The sequence below is a fragment of the Opisthorchis viverrini genome, assembly GCF_000715545.1.
Source record: "Opisthorchis viverrini unplaced genomic scaffold opera_v5_86, whole genome shotgun sequence".
Lineage (NCBI taxonomy): Eukaryota > Metazoa > Platyhelminthes > Trematoda > Opisthorchiida > Opisthorchiidae > Opisthorchis > Opisthorchis viverrini.
Window position 1 is genome coordinate 170,961 of NW_008751742.1, and position 16,866 is coordinate 187,826.

The 16,866-nt window shown below is 46.7% G+C and overlaps 2 protein-coding genes across 2 annotated transcripts in view; one reads left to right on the plus strand and one right to left on the minus strand.

Annotated features, from left to right (window-relative positions):
* T265_04885 (hypothetical protein) overlaps window positions 1-16,866 on the plus strand; it is a gene marked incomplete at both ends in the record, with an annotated part of 72,360 nt that overhangs the window by 26,406 nt on the left and 29,088 nt on the right. The window contains one exon of the mRNA XM_009169745.1: window positions 1,597-1,707. Within this exon, the coding sequence (XP_009168009.1) occupies window positions 1,597-1,707 (111 nt within the window). The remainder of the gene's footprint in view (window positions 1-1,596; window positions 1,708-16,866) is intronic.
* T265_04884 (hypothetical protein) lies at window positions 5,034-12,454 on the minus strand (the record flags this gene model as incomplete). Its single annotated transcript, XM_009169744.1, has 2 exons — window positions 5,034-5,328; window positions 12,384-12,454. The coding sequence occupies 2 exons, from the start codon at window positions 12,452-12,454 to the stop codon at window positions 5,034-5,036; spliced, it is 366 nt and encodes a 121-aa protein (XP_009168008.1).

Genomic DNA, 16,866 nt, shown 5'->3' on the forward strand with positions numbered 1-16,866 from the left:
CCACGAGGCAGTGGGAGAATGTAGGGTTTTCTTTGGGGACCCTACCCGGAGCCGACGACTCAACAGTCTGACCTGCTCGGCTGCAGGGGGTTGGCCTAACCCGAGGGGGGAATGAATAAGGCATTACTGTCTCATTCCTGATTCGGCTGCGCACAGCAGGTGCCTTTTGAGCATCACCGGGCTCTTTGGTTTTGTATTTCGACCTCCACAGTCTGACCTGCTCGGCTGCAGGGATATGGCCTAACCCGAGGGCGCAGGGAATAAGACATTACTATCTCATTCCTGATGCGGCTGCGCACAGCAGGTGTCTTTTGAGCAGCACCGGGCTCTTTGGTTTTACAAGTATTTCGACCGTATTGGATAATGCGCCGGCGGTCACGGTCAACCGTTGGGCGATCGGAGTGTGCGGTTTTTGGGGCCGACCTTTTCTAACCCGTCCTTCCTCGGTGGAAGGCAGCATCGCTGCTTCCATAAATATGGACATGCTGGTCGCCTGGGGGAAACACCTTACTGCCTTCACACTCCTGTCGCAGAGGACAGTACGACTTTACCTCCAGGCCGCCTCGTAGCACGATTACTGGTAGTACGGGGCCTCGCTGCTCTTGGTCTGGTTGCTCCCCTTTGGCCTTCCTGGCATGGTTGCACCTTGTGGAACGAAGTTCCAGCCAATGTAGCCCGCGGGATCATTGCAGCACTGAAGCCCGACCACCACGTCAAGATGGCAGCTTTAGGTCGGCAAAGAAACCTGGTACAAACCTAACACAAGCCTTCGAGGTACACGAACTTCCTAGGACTGATTCACACTAAGCAGAGAAGCTGCTAACGTCAATGCCACTAGTGTGGGTGAGTGGTGTGATCTCGCAGCGCAACTAGCCGCGGGCGGAAGAAGGGTGACGTGAAATATATCGTACAACGTGAACATTTCCTCACCCACACAATGGAGACGTCTTGATGGGGTTGGTTTATTTGGGCAGTTGCAGTTCAACTGAATACCCAACAGGACTCATACCAACCTCTTATTACCTACTCATCTTTATCCGATTTTTACGGGAAAAAATTATAGCTGACAAAGCTAGCGTACTGATCATCAAGACGGTGACCAGTTCGGATGTGTCCATTGGAAAAAAATCGTTCAGCTGTAGCATTCTTTCGGTGTCTGGCCGCCGTGCCACACGAAGGAGGCATGAGGGCTGGGATACTGCCAGGTTGTCCAAGCCTGGACAGGGGAAGTCGAGAGGCAGAGGTCGGATTTGAACCACAGACCTTCCGGTCAGTAAATTCGCGTTATAACCACTTGGTCCATCTTGCCCAGTTCATTGGGATACGGACCTCAGGTCGGCAAAATGCCGCTCCATGTTTCTAGCCGCCAGGTTATCTAGGCTGAAGCACTGCCAATGCATGCTTTGAACAGCTCACTTTACAGTGCAATTTTTATGGAGTCAGCCGTACACTCGTCTACTCATTAAAAAACGTGCTACCTTGGGACTCAAATGAATTCCTCATTTTTTCCTGTGATCTTTTAGCGTATGTACCTAGAGCAATTCAATCCATTTGTTTACCATATACTGACCGCTGGCTTAATGAATTTTTTTCTAGCTGCCTACAATGTCGAAGACTTGATCAGTCTGTTTCGGGAGATCCAAATTATGGTGCTCCTGAATGCTCATCCTCATATCATTCGGTTAATGGGGATTTGTACGCAAAACGGTAAGTAGTGTTCTGTTGTTGCGTGTTCCGTTTTCTTCTTTTCTATGTGATGCACACACCTGTTGACTCAAGACAATGTGACAGGGGAATGTATCACTCTTTCGCACCAGTCGTAACGAGACTCTTGACGTCACTTCTTCGTCACCCTGTGGTGGCCGGTAAGGCACAAACCCGAAAAGCAACAAGCGGGATCCCGGAGTTGCGTTGACCAGATCCCCTCACTCCATCAGGTTCTAGAACAACGCCATACGTATAAGCAAGCCACACTTTCGGTAATCCTGGGCTTCCAGAGTGTATTTAAATTTTCTCATAAGTCCGTTCTACTTAGCGCACTCTCAGCAGGAAATGCCCTGAACTTTGTGAATAGGTCCTGTATATTCTCAGAATTCCGTACGCGTCAGAGTATACGGAGAACTCTACAGCTTCCCTAACAGAGATCCATCAAAGGTGTCCAATCTTTCCATTCCTATTTAATTTCGTGGTTGACGAGATAATGAGGTGAACAATAAAACGTTTTCAAGACCGTGGTGTTCAGATAGCTTCTGCCGAAAACCTTGTCTATCTGAAATGTGCAGACTTCGTTTTTGTTGTCGAAGGGGACAAAAAGGCGTCGGCGTTGTTGAAAAAACCACTAGTCTTTTGGTATGTGCTTCTGCATCCACAACGTGTATAATCATGCTTCTGAAATCGCCACTTACAATCCAAGCAAAGGCATTCGAGTTTCACGTATGTTGGATGTTGTATTGCTCCCAGTTGTAGCGTGACAATTGAGGTCAGTGCACGAATCCCTATAGCTCGGTTCGCATTTGTTAATTTATGACAACCGTAACGGGGTTGCCACAAAGGAAATCTCACCCGAATCCCCCCTCCCAAGTGTGTTTCCTGTTTTGAGGCTCCTCGAGCAAAGGAACCTTCATTTGACGAGTCATACGGATGACTCGTTTTTTGTCTCCCCGACTACTGACGAAACCTGTCAGTAAGCATCACCGCTAGTCTTGGCTTGCAAAACGCTCTGCCCCTCTGTATTGTAGCCTCAAAAAGACCAATCAAACTGGGCCATGCTTTACTGGTAATCGTTTACTGGAGGGAAGAATAATCTAGCTTTGCAATAGTCGTACCGTGCACAGCCATACGTTCATATTGAAAACGATTGTTACAGAAAAGGTCTCCAGTACTACCGTGTGGTTGTGCATTAATATCGCAATGTCAGGCCATTAGTCGTGGAGACAAAATCGGGACTGTGCGATCACTCGTGTGTCTCATCGTTACTCGATCCCTACCGGGAGGGGTCATCATCGGTAACAGCAACACCAGGTGAGAACAATGGTGCTTCACTCCCGTACAAACATGTCAATTCATTTGACAAGAAGAAAGAAAAAAGTGATATGAAGGGGACCTAGGACCAGCCTAACAAAAGCATCCGAGATGTCCACATCTCCAACGCTCAGTCGGATCATACAGATAGAAACTGACGACATGAATGCCACTGACATTAGCCGCCGATGTCCACATCTCCAACGCTCAGTCGGATCATACAGATAGAAACTGACGACATGAATGCCACTGACATCAGTTAGCCGCCGTCTCATTCAGTGTCACGTGAACCTCATCCTGGAAGCCGAATAGCACTAACAATGCCTAAACTTTGTAACATAATTCTTTTGTACCATGTCAAACTATGTCCACCTCTAGGTTTCCGCCACTGCGAAATGGGCACGGAGAATAGCGCTCAGCATGCATAACACAGGATCCAGTCACCTTAGTATGCAGTGACGAATGCTTCTTTGAATAAAGTACATTCTGGTTCACAAAAGACCCGTTTCATGCTCATCCCATTCCGAATTCACTGGTTCTAGCTCAATCCAGTCATAGTTCTTGGACGTCTGTCGTCAAAGACCTGAAGAGTTCCGAGGTCCTCCGTTTGAAATGGCTTAGTCTCAGCCGTGCACCGCGACTGTAGTCTGCTAAACGCGTCTTTTGGGGCCCAGTGGCATACCTTTTTGATGCCACAAGTGGCGCAAATTGGCGAATCAGTTGTGGCCGTTGATATCCATGCGTTGACTTTAACTGCATACTACCTTCAGAGCTAATTCAACTTCCGAGATATGTATAATGTTCCACAACTTTCATTATCACTCCTCAAAAGGTGTGTTAAAGACTATATCCGAAAGACTGGATTAATTTGCTCTGATTGCTTGCATTCCTTGCGCTTCCTACTTTTAAAAATGACAATGTCGTCTGCATATACCAGGTCGACAAGGTGCCCGCTCGGAGGTTCCTGCAGGCCGGTGTTTCGGAGATCTTCCAACGTTCGCCCCATTACTTCATCGTTGACAAAAGTAAACAAAAATGGGGTGAATGGACAGCCCCGTCAGATACCACTGCTTGCAGGAAAGCTTTTGGAGAGCTCCTTATGCACTCTCACCTGCTCACAAATATATACTTGTATTATTCACGAAGTTCTGGGGCACACAATTTTTCTGGACCCACCAAGCTTCTAGATCCGCCCAGATGTTTTTTCACCTGATGTCTGACGGTTCGTCGCATTCCAGTGCACTGTCGATCATGAGAAATACATGTCCAAACTTCGAGTGATTTTAGAGTGTTATTCTAGGCCCAATGCTTGGATCTGGTTGCTTGTGGCGTTCCACCGACAGAGCTCCCAGGACCTTGCAGATTTGTGAAGAGTACCTCCCAGTAAGAGTCACCGTCGGAAGACGTGTTGTCCGAAAGGGGCTCCAATAAGTGGTTTTTGTAGGCTTGATTCACATCAGAATGCGAGAACTTCTCAATAGCCAAGCGAGGTATGTGCATCTTGTGCGCGCCTTTGGAAGACATACACAGAAGCGTAAACGAAAAGGTACCTTATCCAAATCCACCTAGGTGTCCCAGAAGGAGCGACGGTCAGTGGTTGACTCACACCACGTAAAGCTCGTCGCAATCTCGTTTATCTGTGCTGAGAGTTGGCTTACATGCTAAAGACGCCATGTGGCCACATGGCTCCAGCTGTTTCGAAAGTTTTTACCCCACATAAACAGACTGTGGTCAGTACACAATCGCAGAAGGTCCGCCATTGTCCGTGAGCCTCGATTTCGAAGACCACCCAAGTCCGTCTACTTGGGTATTCTTATCTGCGGCAACCATGACAGTATCCAAGCTCAGCTCGCACATTAAGTGCCGTAAAAACCGTCTTTGAGCGTATCAGAGCTACAGTCGATTGTGACGTAAGCAAATACAATGAACAGGGAACGGTCATCAACCCGTTTACGGAATACTCTTACAGACGTTGCCCAACGAAGCGCAGAATGGTGAATACTAACGGGAAGTCATTCAAGCGGGGAGCGTTTAACTCGGTGGTTTAGAACAATGTCAACCCAAGCAGAACCACCGTCAGCGACTTCCGGATTACCAGAGGTTCGCAGCAAGAAGCGAACGGAAACCGAATGAGTGGTCAGTTCAACAACCGTACTTGGATCTTGAATCCCCGTTTCAGACAGATGGCCTACATCAATTGAGAGCGAGTCCAGCATACATTCAAGGGCAGTTTGTTGTCCAGCTTGTTTCAGAATGGGAATGCTAGATAGACTGAGCGACGGGGTTTGAAGAGTGACTTCGAAGTGTCTGTGACCGAGGCGGCAAAGTCAGCTGTAGTTATTGCAGCTAGTTTCAATGGGAGGCGAAAGGTTCTATCAGTCCTTAAAAATGGGCCTATGGAGATGTCGCCAGAAACGAGGTAAGGAGTAAAGAATATTGATTATGTGAAAGAGGAAGATGGGCGTCGTCGACAGTGGCCTACTTCCGCTTACCCGCCGCGCTGTGAAGCATCCCGGCTGATGGCACCATGCAACGGCCGAGTTGGCAAGAAATTAATTGCAACTGTGCACTGTGGCGTACATAGTGCCAGAGTACCAAGACACAGACAAGAGGATGCTATGGACCCTCGACCGAAGTCTGTGGCCCAAACATTGAACCACAAGGCAGCGGTGGTTGGTTAATATGGTTAGAGCAGCCTACATTTTTAAGGAGCAAGTCGCCAATTTGGATCGCCAGGAAGCAGTGTCTGTCAGACTCACCCATTTACCAACCTGGTATGGGAGGCTCTCTTAGTGTCACATGTACACACTCCACTATGACTTAATAGGTTATGTAAGTACACAAACCGTCGCTTCGCGGTAGGGTCCAGTCTCTTCGCAACAGAGTATGTTCTGGTGAGAGCCAGATGAGCCCTATTTCCAATCCGAGTGGTCAGTTCAGCGAACCTAATGAAGCTCCATGAAACATGGTGGCTCAGGAGCTTCGATGGGTCTGCAGTACCTCAACACTATTTTGCTCGGTTCATTAGCACTGGAGTGCAATCAGCTGATCACATTCCCCCTCTTCGTGCAACCGAGACCTCGTTGCTACTCAGTTGCTCCTGATTCATTGTACCATTGCCCCAGATAATTTGTAGACAGCTAGAGTCGAAATATAGTGAATAAATGAGAGCGCACGGATATTCGCCAGAAACTGTTATTGTGTCTGCGACCTAATTGCGGTTTTGTTTAACGAAGTGTGGGCTGTGTTTTAAATGGTCTGTCAGTTTTTATATAACATCCAAGCAGGGTAATGTGTCAGCGTCCGAAAGGTAGCATGTAAACTGAGCCGCAGTATTCTTGAATACACCCGACTCTAAAGTACAAAAATAGTTGCACTCGTAGTGCACCTAATTGAATTCACTTTGTTCTTGAACCCTGTTGACGGTTGACCCATTTATAGGGTGTCGTAATGTTACCCTTTTTACACAGCACTTGCAACCCCCGAGAGTGGATCTCGTTCTCAAAGCCAGTGTCCACAAGTTTCGATCAATTATCTGCTTTGCAAAAGACACTGGTTTTGCCACCTAAAGATCCGTTTACTGAAAGCTGTCACTAAGAGTTAGTGTTGAAGTTTCCTCCGTCACGCCAGTAGTAAGAAATTTTTGTTTCGACTTTCTTGCTCTCATTCCTCCGTATCACCACTCGCGTTTTCTTCTTGACAATGAAACCGATGTTTCATGTACGGTACTCTTCCCCTCGAGGGACCACATGGCAGGAAACACTCCTCAGGGAGACAAACGTTAGGGTTTGGGCTTCATTTCCTGTCAGATCCGCTGGAACCCGAGGCATGATAACACGACAACGATATCCTGGGCTATCCACCCAGATTTAATGGTTGGCTATCACGTTAAACGATTTACGCTATCAGGTTGGTTGGTATGCCATTCTACCACATCAGTGGGCTTCTTTTGACTTGCGTTCACTTGATGTCTGACAGTTTATCCGTGGATGTGAACACAGCAACGTTCGTTGTAACACTAGAATCTTATGGAGTCGAATTACACGTATGTGTAATCTGCACGAGAAGCCACCCCTAAGACTGTTCTTGGACTTCACATTTTCAGCAATTCGCGGTTGAAACAATGTCTGAAAGTAGCACGGCCAAGAAACAAGGTGAAGCATCATACGTTAACTTTGTAAATACCGAAGCCATTAGAAGAAATATTGCACTCACGAAGTACACTGATTTGTGTACCTATTTGGTCTTCTCGGAAAACTTAACTGAATCCCAACTGGAACTCTCGTTTGTGATGCTTTTCCTCAACTGGATGCACTACACCGGGCTCCTCATGTTTCAGTTGGCACAATACGTCACTGTCGCAATACATCGTATAGGCGTAGCACACTACTCGAAAACTTGCTGGGAACTCTGCAACAGTCAACCACTGGTTTTGCCATTCTTGGAACTCAGCATCTAGGTGCATCCCCCGAGTTTCGCTCAAACTTATGTTCTCCTTTGATCAAAATTGCACGAAATTAGCGAAAAACACCCATTTACTCATCAATTTGTTTCACTTTTGTTTCGTTTAGGGTGTTCTTATGAGCCGCGAGGAAAGCGAAGCCCGTCATATTGTGTCGGAAAGTTTTCAGCAACCTAATGAGTAGTGTGTTACTCATATAACATTGCATTCGCTGTTATTTAGAAATACATTACCATGATAAGTTGTCCTCTAAGCCAATGAAAATTCTCTGTCCCAGGGCGCGAAGTGTGCAATGCGCTTCCTACTAATCAATTTCCCACGATGAAAAAACCCATCGCTGAAACACTTTGGTATCCTACGAATATGTTTTCTCGTTCGCTTCCAAACCCAAAAATAAGCATACTCTGTGTTACCGGATGAACATGAAAATTTGGGTTCGGGCTGTCAGTGCACTTTTGTCTTGATGCTCCTTTTTCAATATCCCATGCCTGCTGTGGAACTAATGACGAGCCATCAATATTCCTCTTGTATTCGGCGCTCGTTTATTTGATGTTTTTTGTTATGATGAACTGTAGTGCTTCAAACCGAGCTAGGCTCGCTTCACGTAACGATTTGTAACAGCTCTGACAGATTGACACAAGTGATTGACGTGATGTGCGGGTGCAGTAGTGTGGTTCTCATCCGAACTGTAACCTATCTATTGTACGCTATACGCTACTTCGCAGGGACGGCGTCAACTACGGTTGTGTAGTCTTCCGCACATGAAATATCTGAGATAAGTCCTCAATTCACGATGGGCGCACCTGCAAGTTTAACCGACACTGTAGAACTTGCCCAACCCACAACAGTATGGCTTTTCGGGCGTTCGAAGTATGAATCGGTGCAAATGTGGTCCGCTTCGTGTCGTTTGTGGTGAAAAATTCTTTTTAGTTCAGGCGAGCACGATGTTGATTATAAATGTGCTGCGGACATTGAGCTTCATAGTGACCATTTCGATATGTGACTTACTGAATCCCCGGTATTCGAAAAGCTCAAATCAAGTGGCCGCACAAGTTCAAGACCAAAGGAGGAAGATCCGTCTTAAACTGTGGCATAATATCTTATTCCCGGAGAAGCTCCCAAGGGGAAATACTCCCGTCGAGAAGTCCGTTTCGGGGGCAGGTGGTCTTACTACTGTTCTTCAGAGAAACAAACCTTAGAACTGAAGGAGCCGAACGTTCTTTACTCAAATGACCGATTTGCTCCCCAATAGGAGACACCACAATTGGATTGTCCTATGCGATTACCCCTTATTGTTTGATTTTTTTATTGCTCCACAGATTTTGTCTTAAGGAAGGCTGCTACACTAACCCACCATATTGGTGAACTGTTTCTGATAAGACCTGACTTAGCCTTGGCTACGAACAAAACATCATTTGTCTACACAGGTCGCAATTAAAATATCGATTGAAGATATCACAGTCGAGTTCCCGACCACTCGTCATTGTTCCCTTTCTTGAGTAGGGGTACGTACTCGTGCTTATTTGTCGTGCTCGGCGGTTCTCACGGAAGGTGAACCGAGTGATGATGATTGCGGATGATTGATGAATATACGCGCCTGATGCCTCTTTTCCGTCTACACCTGAAGCGCCACACCCCCTGTGGCCCTTTATACTAATTTCGTGTTTGAATCCTGTGTATTGGATCGTCTCTGAAACCCTTTTTAGGGGCATTTCCTTTACACGTTGTGTTTGCTTAGATTGTTTCCCTTGAGCGTATCCTTTTTTTTGGGTGGGGTAGGCACTAAACAGGACTACACCATTGCTTACATTCTTATCATGAGCTCTTGTTTTTTCCCAAAATGTTGGTTTCACAAGCTCAGAAAGGTGAACGATTTTTTGAAGCGGAAATTTGAGTGTAGTATGTGGTTTCTGTTTCACTTGTGTCTAAAACGTGGTGTTCACAGGAAAAACGCATTTCAAAGTCAGAGCGCTGGCGTGTTTGGTATAATTTCTGTTGACTCTTTTAATGGATGTCTTGCGTTTCTAGCTTTGTGAATCCATTGGGTCTAGAACGAACCGCGTAAACACAATGAAACAGCTCCGGAATTGTCGTCTCAACCGGCTTCGTTCGGTCCCATCAGTCTCGTCGCACAAGCATCACAAAATCGGTTTTCTTTTTTCTGGTACTTGACTCTCTGGGACGTTTGATCCCAGGTCGCAAGCTGTGGTGTTACTACGCTGAAATCGGTCAACAATCGTGAATGTTACAGTACTCTATCTGTTCCAACCGCGCTGCCCCTTGTGGCCGAATACATATTGCTTGGGAACAGGAATACTAGCGGAAACCGTGCTGGGAAACGTTGGAAATAGCACAGGAGAGAAGCAACGGTTAGAAATTGCGTTAAATCTGAATGATTTAGTAGGTTTTCCTTGGTTTTTCTTGAAATTCCGGTGACCTTGCTATTCGGTGAACCAAAACAGAGCGAGACCGGTGTTGGGTTGTCCGTCAATTCACTTTACCTAGATCCAAATCCATGCCACTGCATTGCAGGCGTAACACCCTGTAATAATTCTAACTCATGCGGCGTGGCGATGCACTCCAAATCGTAAATCTACCGCATCCCAATAATTGCCAGTTCAACGTTTTCCTAATTATGCGACACGGTAGCTGTTTGGTTGCCATGATCGGGGTATGGCCTGGTCGGGAATTCGGTGCTTGAATTTTCCAGGAACTTAACAGCGTCATTAGATCGATGGGGTCACGAAACCCTCCGTTACTGAAGCCGGATTATCAATACCCGCTTGTGAAGTTATCCACAAGAAGTGACTCCATCGAATCCGAAATACTCGGAGATAAAATGGACCGGAATTTGTCGTCATTGTGAATGCCTTTGTACGCTTGTCGCTGACAACGGTACACCGGTAATCCAAGAGAAGCTGGCAGTCAAGGGCAGAATGTCTGCAGTTTTCAACAGCACCGAAAGAAACATCTCAGCATGAGTTCGTTGGCATCGGTTTGATGGACGTAACACTATTACGAATGAAAGACTGGCACACAAAAATAGGATGCTGCAAATAGTGCCAAATCCAGATGGGGAAATAGCCTTTAGATACTGCCAAACAATGAAGGTTTGATATTGGGCCAGGTATGGGTACATACCAAACTGCCTTCAAAGCACGCTGGAACTAGTTGCGTAATCCAGCGGTGACTAATGAAATAGGGGAATGGGCCATTTGTTACGCCCGTATTGTTCGTAACTTCGTAAATCCGACAAGATTTCACAAACGCCTTTGGAAATAAGTGGAATTTTCGTAGGAAGATTTGAGACTTCTGTGAGACACTTGTGTGACCTTCGCTGAAGGGCTACTGCCACATGTTACATGAATAATCGGGAAATACGATCTAGGAGCTGAGTGCCTAGGGAAGATAAAGTTCGAAATCATCTACGTCTAATCGGGTAGTTGAGATCAATGGGCTAAGTTCACTGGGGGTCCAAGCCAGGGTCTCCATACACACACTGGACAGGTCATACGGCAGCCACGCGCAGCACTAGTACTGGACACATTTTTCGCTTTTCACGCCACCGACCTGACTTCTTGACATTTAAAACAGGGTATAGAGGAAACTGGGCTGGAAAAAAAGACTGAAATGTACATTGAAGCTGTTTCTGTGCGTCTCAGAGACCATATTTGAACGTACCTGTTGTTTTGCTCAACAACATTGTCGCAACAACTAAAGTGGCCAATATAACGGCTGAGCCATACGTATACTGTAGGAACTTGACCCTTTTTCCTCAGAAACTGAGGTATTTTTGGATAGGGTCGGCACTCTTCTCTTCCTTTTGAATAGGATACACCACGTAGTTGTGAGGCAGGACGACAGCGGTATTGATTACAAGTGTATACCGTTGTAAACTGTAGGGTAGTACACACTCGACACAAAAGGATGGACGTTTAGTGTACTTTTAGGAGCTAATTTTTGGAAGCACTTGGTTGGGGTTTCATAGGCCAAAAAGTGAACGTACAGAGGAGAATTAGAGTCGGCTGCAAGCTCAGATGATGGCAAAGGAAGGAAGTGAGTGCAACTATGAGTGGCAGAGTACAAGCAGTGATTCCAGCAACACTGGTCGTCCGCGTTTGAAGGTTCGTGGCGTTGAGCTGTACAATTAGGAACGCTGAAAAGTGACATCACCAGTATACATCTAAACATCGAGAGAAAAACCTACCAACACTTCGATAAACCTTTTGGACTTCGAAGTTCGAACGGTCGAATGGCGAACCTCTGTGCTCAGGCGGCTCAACGGTCGTATCGGTCCTCAGGTATTTGCTGCCTGATTACCCAATCAAAGTCCAAGCTATACCGTCCAGCACGTGATGTGCGGGCCTATGACAGCTCAGCCGTCGGTGTGGATTCCAAGGTCGCAAATCGTCTGCTCAGCACAGGCGTCACGTGCGAAAACAGAACTGTGCCCCACCCTCGCCTGGTGACGCACGCTTTGACTTGTTCGGTCAGGTGAAGTGTGTGTGCATTAGACCGGCACTCGTGACTTTCGTGCCACCAAAGGCGTGTGCGAACGTGGTCGTGGGGACCATGCTGTGTGCCTTGAGTTGAGTCCAGGCGCATACCAAACCCTGGACTAGACATCAACGCCACAAAGCGTTGAGTCGAAGGCTCAGCGACTGAACGGTATGTCTTCATGATGTCCTGTGCATTTCACAGCAAACCGGTACTAGCCTGCCGAAGCGACTGTTTCAGGACGGAACCACAAGACTTCAGCATTGCCTTGACGACTAAACTTGCGTTTTCAATTTTCATTCTGACATGTTCTGCCTGCCTCGCCTGAGTTGTGAGTAAGGGATGCACTGGTTGTTTGGTGAGTGCAGCCTCAAATGCGCTCATGTGTCCAATCCTAGCTCACCTCACGGCCAACATTGTACTCGTTGGTTGTGTTTTAGGCAACTTTTCTTGCACAATAATCATGGGCTGCATGTTTGCTGCAGGGCCGTGAGGCGCTTTCTTTCTGTAGGACTCTCAGTGGATGTCTTGCAAGCGGGACTGCTGCGACGTTCAGCCGATTCGATCTAGAAAGGCGTACAAACTGCATTATGGTGCAGTATTTGCCATCGAAACACACTTTTGTTTCTGTTTCTTGGGCACTCCAGTGAGCAGGATGATCAAACTCGGTACGGTGAACTCGTCTGATCTTAGTGGATTTACCATCATCAGTTTATCCGAGGGAAGTTGGTCGGGAGAAAACTATAAATGGAACGGTTTCATCGTTGGTTAAATTTGGATCACCCTGATAAACTGTCGTGACTAGCGAGAAGATAATCGGAATTAGGGGTAGTGCTCTCGTTATGTGGTTTGGGATGCGGCGTTCGCAGGTGGGAAAACTCAGCTGAGAACTCGGGAAGGGAAACAGACATCGGTTTAACGCATTTCTCTTCCTTCGATTCCAAGAGACCTATGGTTCTTGAACACGGAATGCAGTGCTGAGTACAGACCTCACCAGATTATGGCTACTATCTCGTAGCGTAAAAACCCCAGGCTGACCCGTGCATCGTTGAAACCCAAGTTTGCTCAAAAACACCGGGTCTACTGGTGTGACGAGTTTATGCATGTGCTCTTGTTGTGTTGCTCTTGCTGTGTTCTGTAACCCTACACGAATGGCAGAAATGCTATCATCATACTTGCGCGAAATCAGCTCGACGGATTTCTTTCATTTCTCACGAAGGAGGCTGGGATACTGCCAGGTCGCCAAAGCCTTGACAGGGGAAGTCGAGAAGCAGAAGTCGGGTTCGAACCATGGACCTTCCGGTCAGTAAATTCGCGCTCTAACCACTGGGTCCCTCTCGTCCCCCTTTCACTCTTAACAAAGTAGAATCTTCAAATTTTCACTAGTTTTTTCCCCACTCACATAGGATAGAAGTCCATTAGAGTCCCACATTCCCTGGACAAACTCTTCGTGATGAGTCAATTTAGTTGAGCCTGACTTCCAAATCAGTCCATTGAAACCATGAATCTACTCATCCTTCTGACGCATTCGACGGAAAAACGGCCTAGTTCTAACGATAGTTCGTGCGATGGCTGACAGTTGGTCAGGTGTTCGTCGATCTGTTTGCTGAGCTTGGCGGTGGATTTGCAAACGTTTCGTCCCCAGTCGAGGAGGAGCATGACCCACTCAATTGCGCACTGACTGTCTCCTCGACTGGAGACGAAAAAGGTTTGCAAGCCTTTTCCTAAGCTCGTCGAATAGATCAACGACCATCTGATCAGCCACCAGCAAACACCGGGGCTACCAATATTTCGACACACTGACAGTTCGTGCCTCATATTACACTAATGCTCTAATTCCGCAGTTCCCTTGTTTACCTGGACTTTTGATTAGAACGATTGAAACTTTAGAGTTCTAGAAAACATTTTCAGACTTTCCCCCCGTCAGCGTTCCAACGTCACGTTGAATCGGTTGAGCTGCTTGGGTGTAACTCAACAGTCTCTTCCAGGTTAAGACAAGCTGTTTGCCCTGACTACGTTCCCGAATCCTCTATGTAGTTCACCGCTGCATTTAAAAAGTAACTGCAACGAACATCTACTGGAAACCCGCAACATCTCTCTGGATATTGGACGGTCTTAATCCGAATTTCGACACTTGCAAATTTATGTGGTAATAAGAGCTAGTAAAACCTTGGAATATATGCTTCATGGTATTCTCCGATACCTGGATTGTCAGCCCAACTGTAGCATATGGTGTCCTTTTCGCAGTATGTTCGGTTCGAGAATTTTACGTTGAATCCATCCGGAATTCGCAAATAAGTGTTTGGTTCCACATGTTTGTTTCGGTTACTGCCATGGGAGAATGTGTCCAGCACCAGAAGCTGCGTTGGTTGGACCATGTTTTGCGCATCCCTAACAGAGCTATTTTATGTGCTCAGTTCTGAGTGACAGAAGCGCAGAGGTGGCCAACATTGACCTGGCACAGGAATGTAAAAAAGATTACGAAAAGTCGGGATGCTGTTCCTAGGACTCGCTCTTCAGGATGGGGACCGCGTGATCCCCACTGTGCCTGGTTGGAAACGCTGCAAGATATTGCTGCTTATCGATGTCAATGGAGTTATTGCAGTCATTTTGTATCCAGACTGCCTGAATGAGTGTCCAGATGTGTAGGAACCTCGGAATGATTGTGGTAGGCCAGACTGTGTCTTGTCTCCGTCCACTCTCATTCTTTTCTTCGCAATAAGGCTTTCAGGTAAATCATGGCAGCGAAGCATCAGTGTTGGACACGGATGTTGATGATGACGCTATTCGCTTGGAGTACGAAATACGGCCAGCGGAAAATCGGGGACTACGCCTGACGATCCCTAAGACAGCCAAACTGGTGAGGATTTCCCGAAGAGTCTATATTAGCTTTGTGGATAGTACTCGTGTCAAATGATAATTCCGTTCCCTATGAAGGAGCTTTTTCAATCTAGAACAGTGCGGACAAATGACGTATGACCGAGTGTGTATTTCACCTCGTTACCCCTTACCTACATACTCCAACCTGTTATCCAATTAGAACGCTTGGTGGATCCCTGCGGTGAAAATGCACTTGTTCTCCTGCATTTCGTCTGCCATGCTGTCATCTGTATGCTTCAACAGTCTGGTTCCATTTCAACTCGATGTCCTGCCCGGTAGCGCAACAAGTGTGCGCTGAAAGCACAGCACGATTGCACTTTTTGTTCCTTTTTGACGCTATCTCCACGAGGACTCAGATGCCAAACCAGACACGTTCTTCATGGAAGTGTCTAAAAGATGCACAATGTCAAACGTCAAAATAGCTGTTCTGAATAACACATAGCTCCTCTCATAGAGTAATTCGTCCATGACAAAGAGAGGAGGTACTCCACGTGCAGCTCTATCAGCAAAGTTTTTCAACGGTGCGCATCTTTGGTTGGCTGGGATTGGAATCCCGGGCGTCTTACGTGCGGGTGTTTTAAGCGATTTGTTTGGTTTTCTTAAATGCTCGAACAACGATCTAGTAACTGCCTTGTTGATGCTGTAGACGCTCCGACAGTTTTTGATCAATCCGGACGTGACCATTCGGGGGTGCAGGTCGCCATTCAGGCCCAGTCACAGGTGTTGCGTTTCGTTCTCTGACGTATACCTTGACTGTGTATTTACGAACTTCAAGATCAATTACTAGAGAACCGTATGAACCTCTCCGTGAAACAATTCGGACGAATTTTGCAGCCTTCCAAGACGTAGTAGTAAAACCAACCATATTTCGTCATATTTTGCTGCGTTCAGTGGAGGATCTCTAATTTTTCGGTCCAAGTGTTCTCTCGCAAAAGTCTTGTGCAAAAACTACTTTCAGGATTTGTAACTTTGTTTAACACCAATTCCCTGTGCTCGAAAAAGAGGATCGTTTGCTCTTAATCTAGCCGTTCAGAAGTTTCCAAGGTCAGTTCACCGGCTTTGATTTCTCCGGGGCGTACTAGATTGTCGTTGACAACGAATTTCTCTACCGTGCACAGCAGTCTTTCGCAAACTGTTTCACACCACGCACTCTCATTTCAGTGTGTCACGGATTTCCAGTCCCTTCCCCCAGATTTCTTCCGACGCGATGAAAGACTACAAGCAGGTCGAAAACCACTCATAGGTAGTTTATAGGTGTTTCGTGAATCGACTAATCCGAGTGTGTGTCGCATCGGCCGATACTGAAGCATCTGTCTATTTCCATTGACCGTGCATGAATCCACAATCTTCGTTGCATTACTTGTGCTTCCTGCTGTTGATGTGGACTGACCAGGAAAAAGCGTCAGAATGAAGACAATGTGGCTGCAGGTCCATTCATTCTCTGAGTACTGTCGATCAGGGTGCAGGTCTGCTCATTTGACTACGCGTCTGGTTATGGAGCTTTTCGTATGCATTCTACTGCCGTGGTCTGGCTGCTGTTCGTGCACATTGCCTTTATCTCCGCGCCTAGTGCAGAGTAGAGACTGGTAGTTCACATGAAAAAGTTACAGGTGTTTCTGGATATCCGTACCTCGTGAACCAGCAAGAAACCATTCTTGATGACTTGCGCGATTCATCTGGGATTCCGATCAGATCTCACCATGCGCCGTCTACATGTTTGAACATTTCTTTTCCCCGTTCAGTCACGTCATTAGTTGGTTCACTGATCACAGTGAACCTGGAGCAGAACCCAACTGCTTCGAATAACCAGGCCTTAATCTGTCCATTTTTGCTGTCGACTGGGTCCTTTTCACGCAAAAGATGTTTCCTAACTGACGAGATACACTCCTCTGCAAGTTAAGTTGATGTTAGCTGAAGACTCATTTCATCTCTCAGCTGAATCTCTCATTTATGTTATTCTTCAACTGAATGTGCTGCATAGGGGCCTCCTCAAGTGTACAGCACCA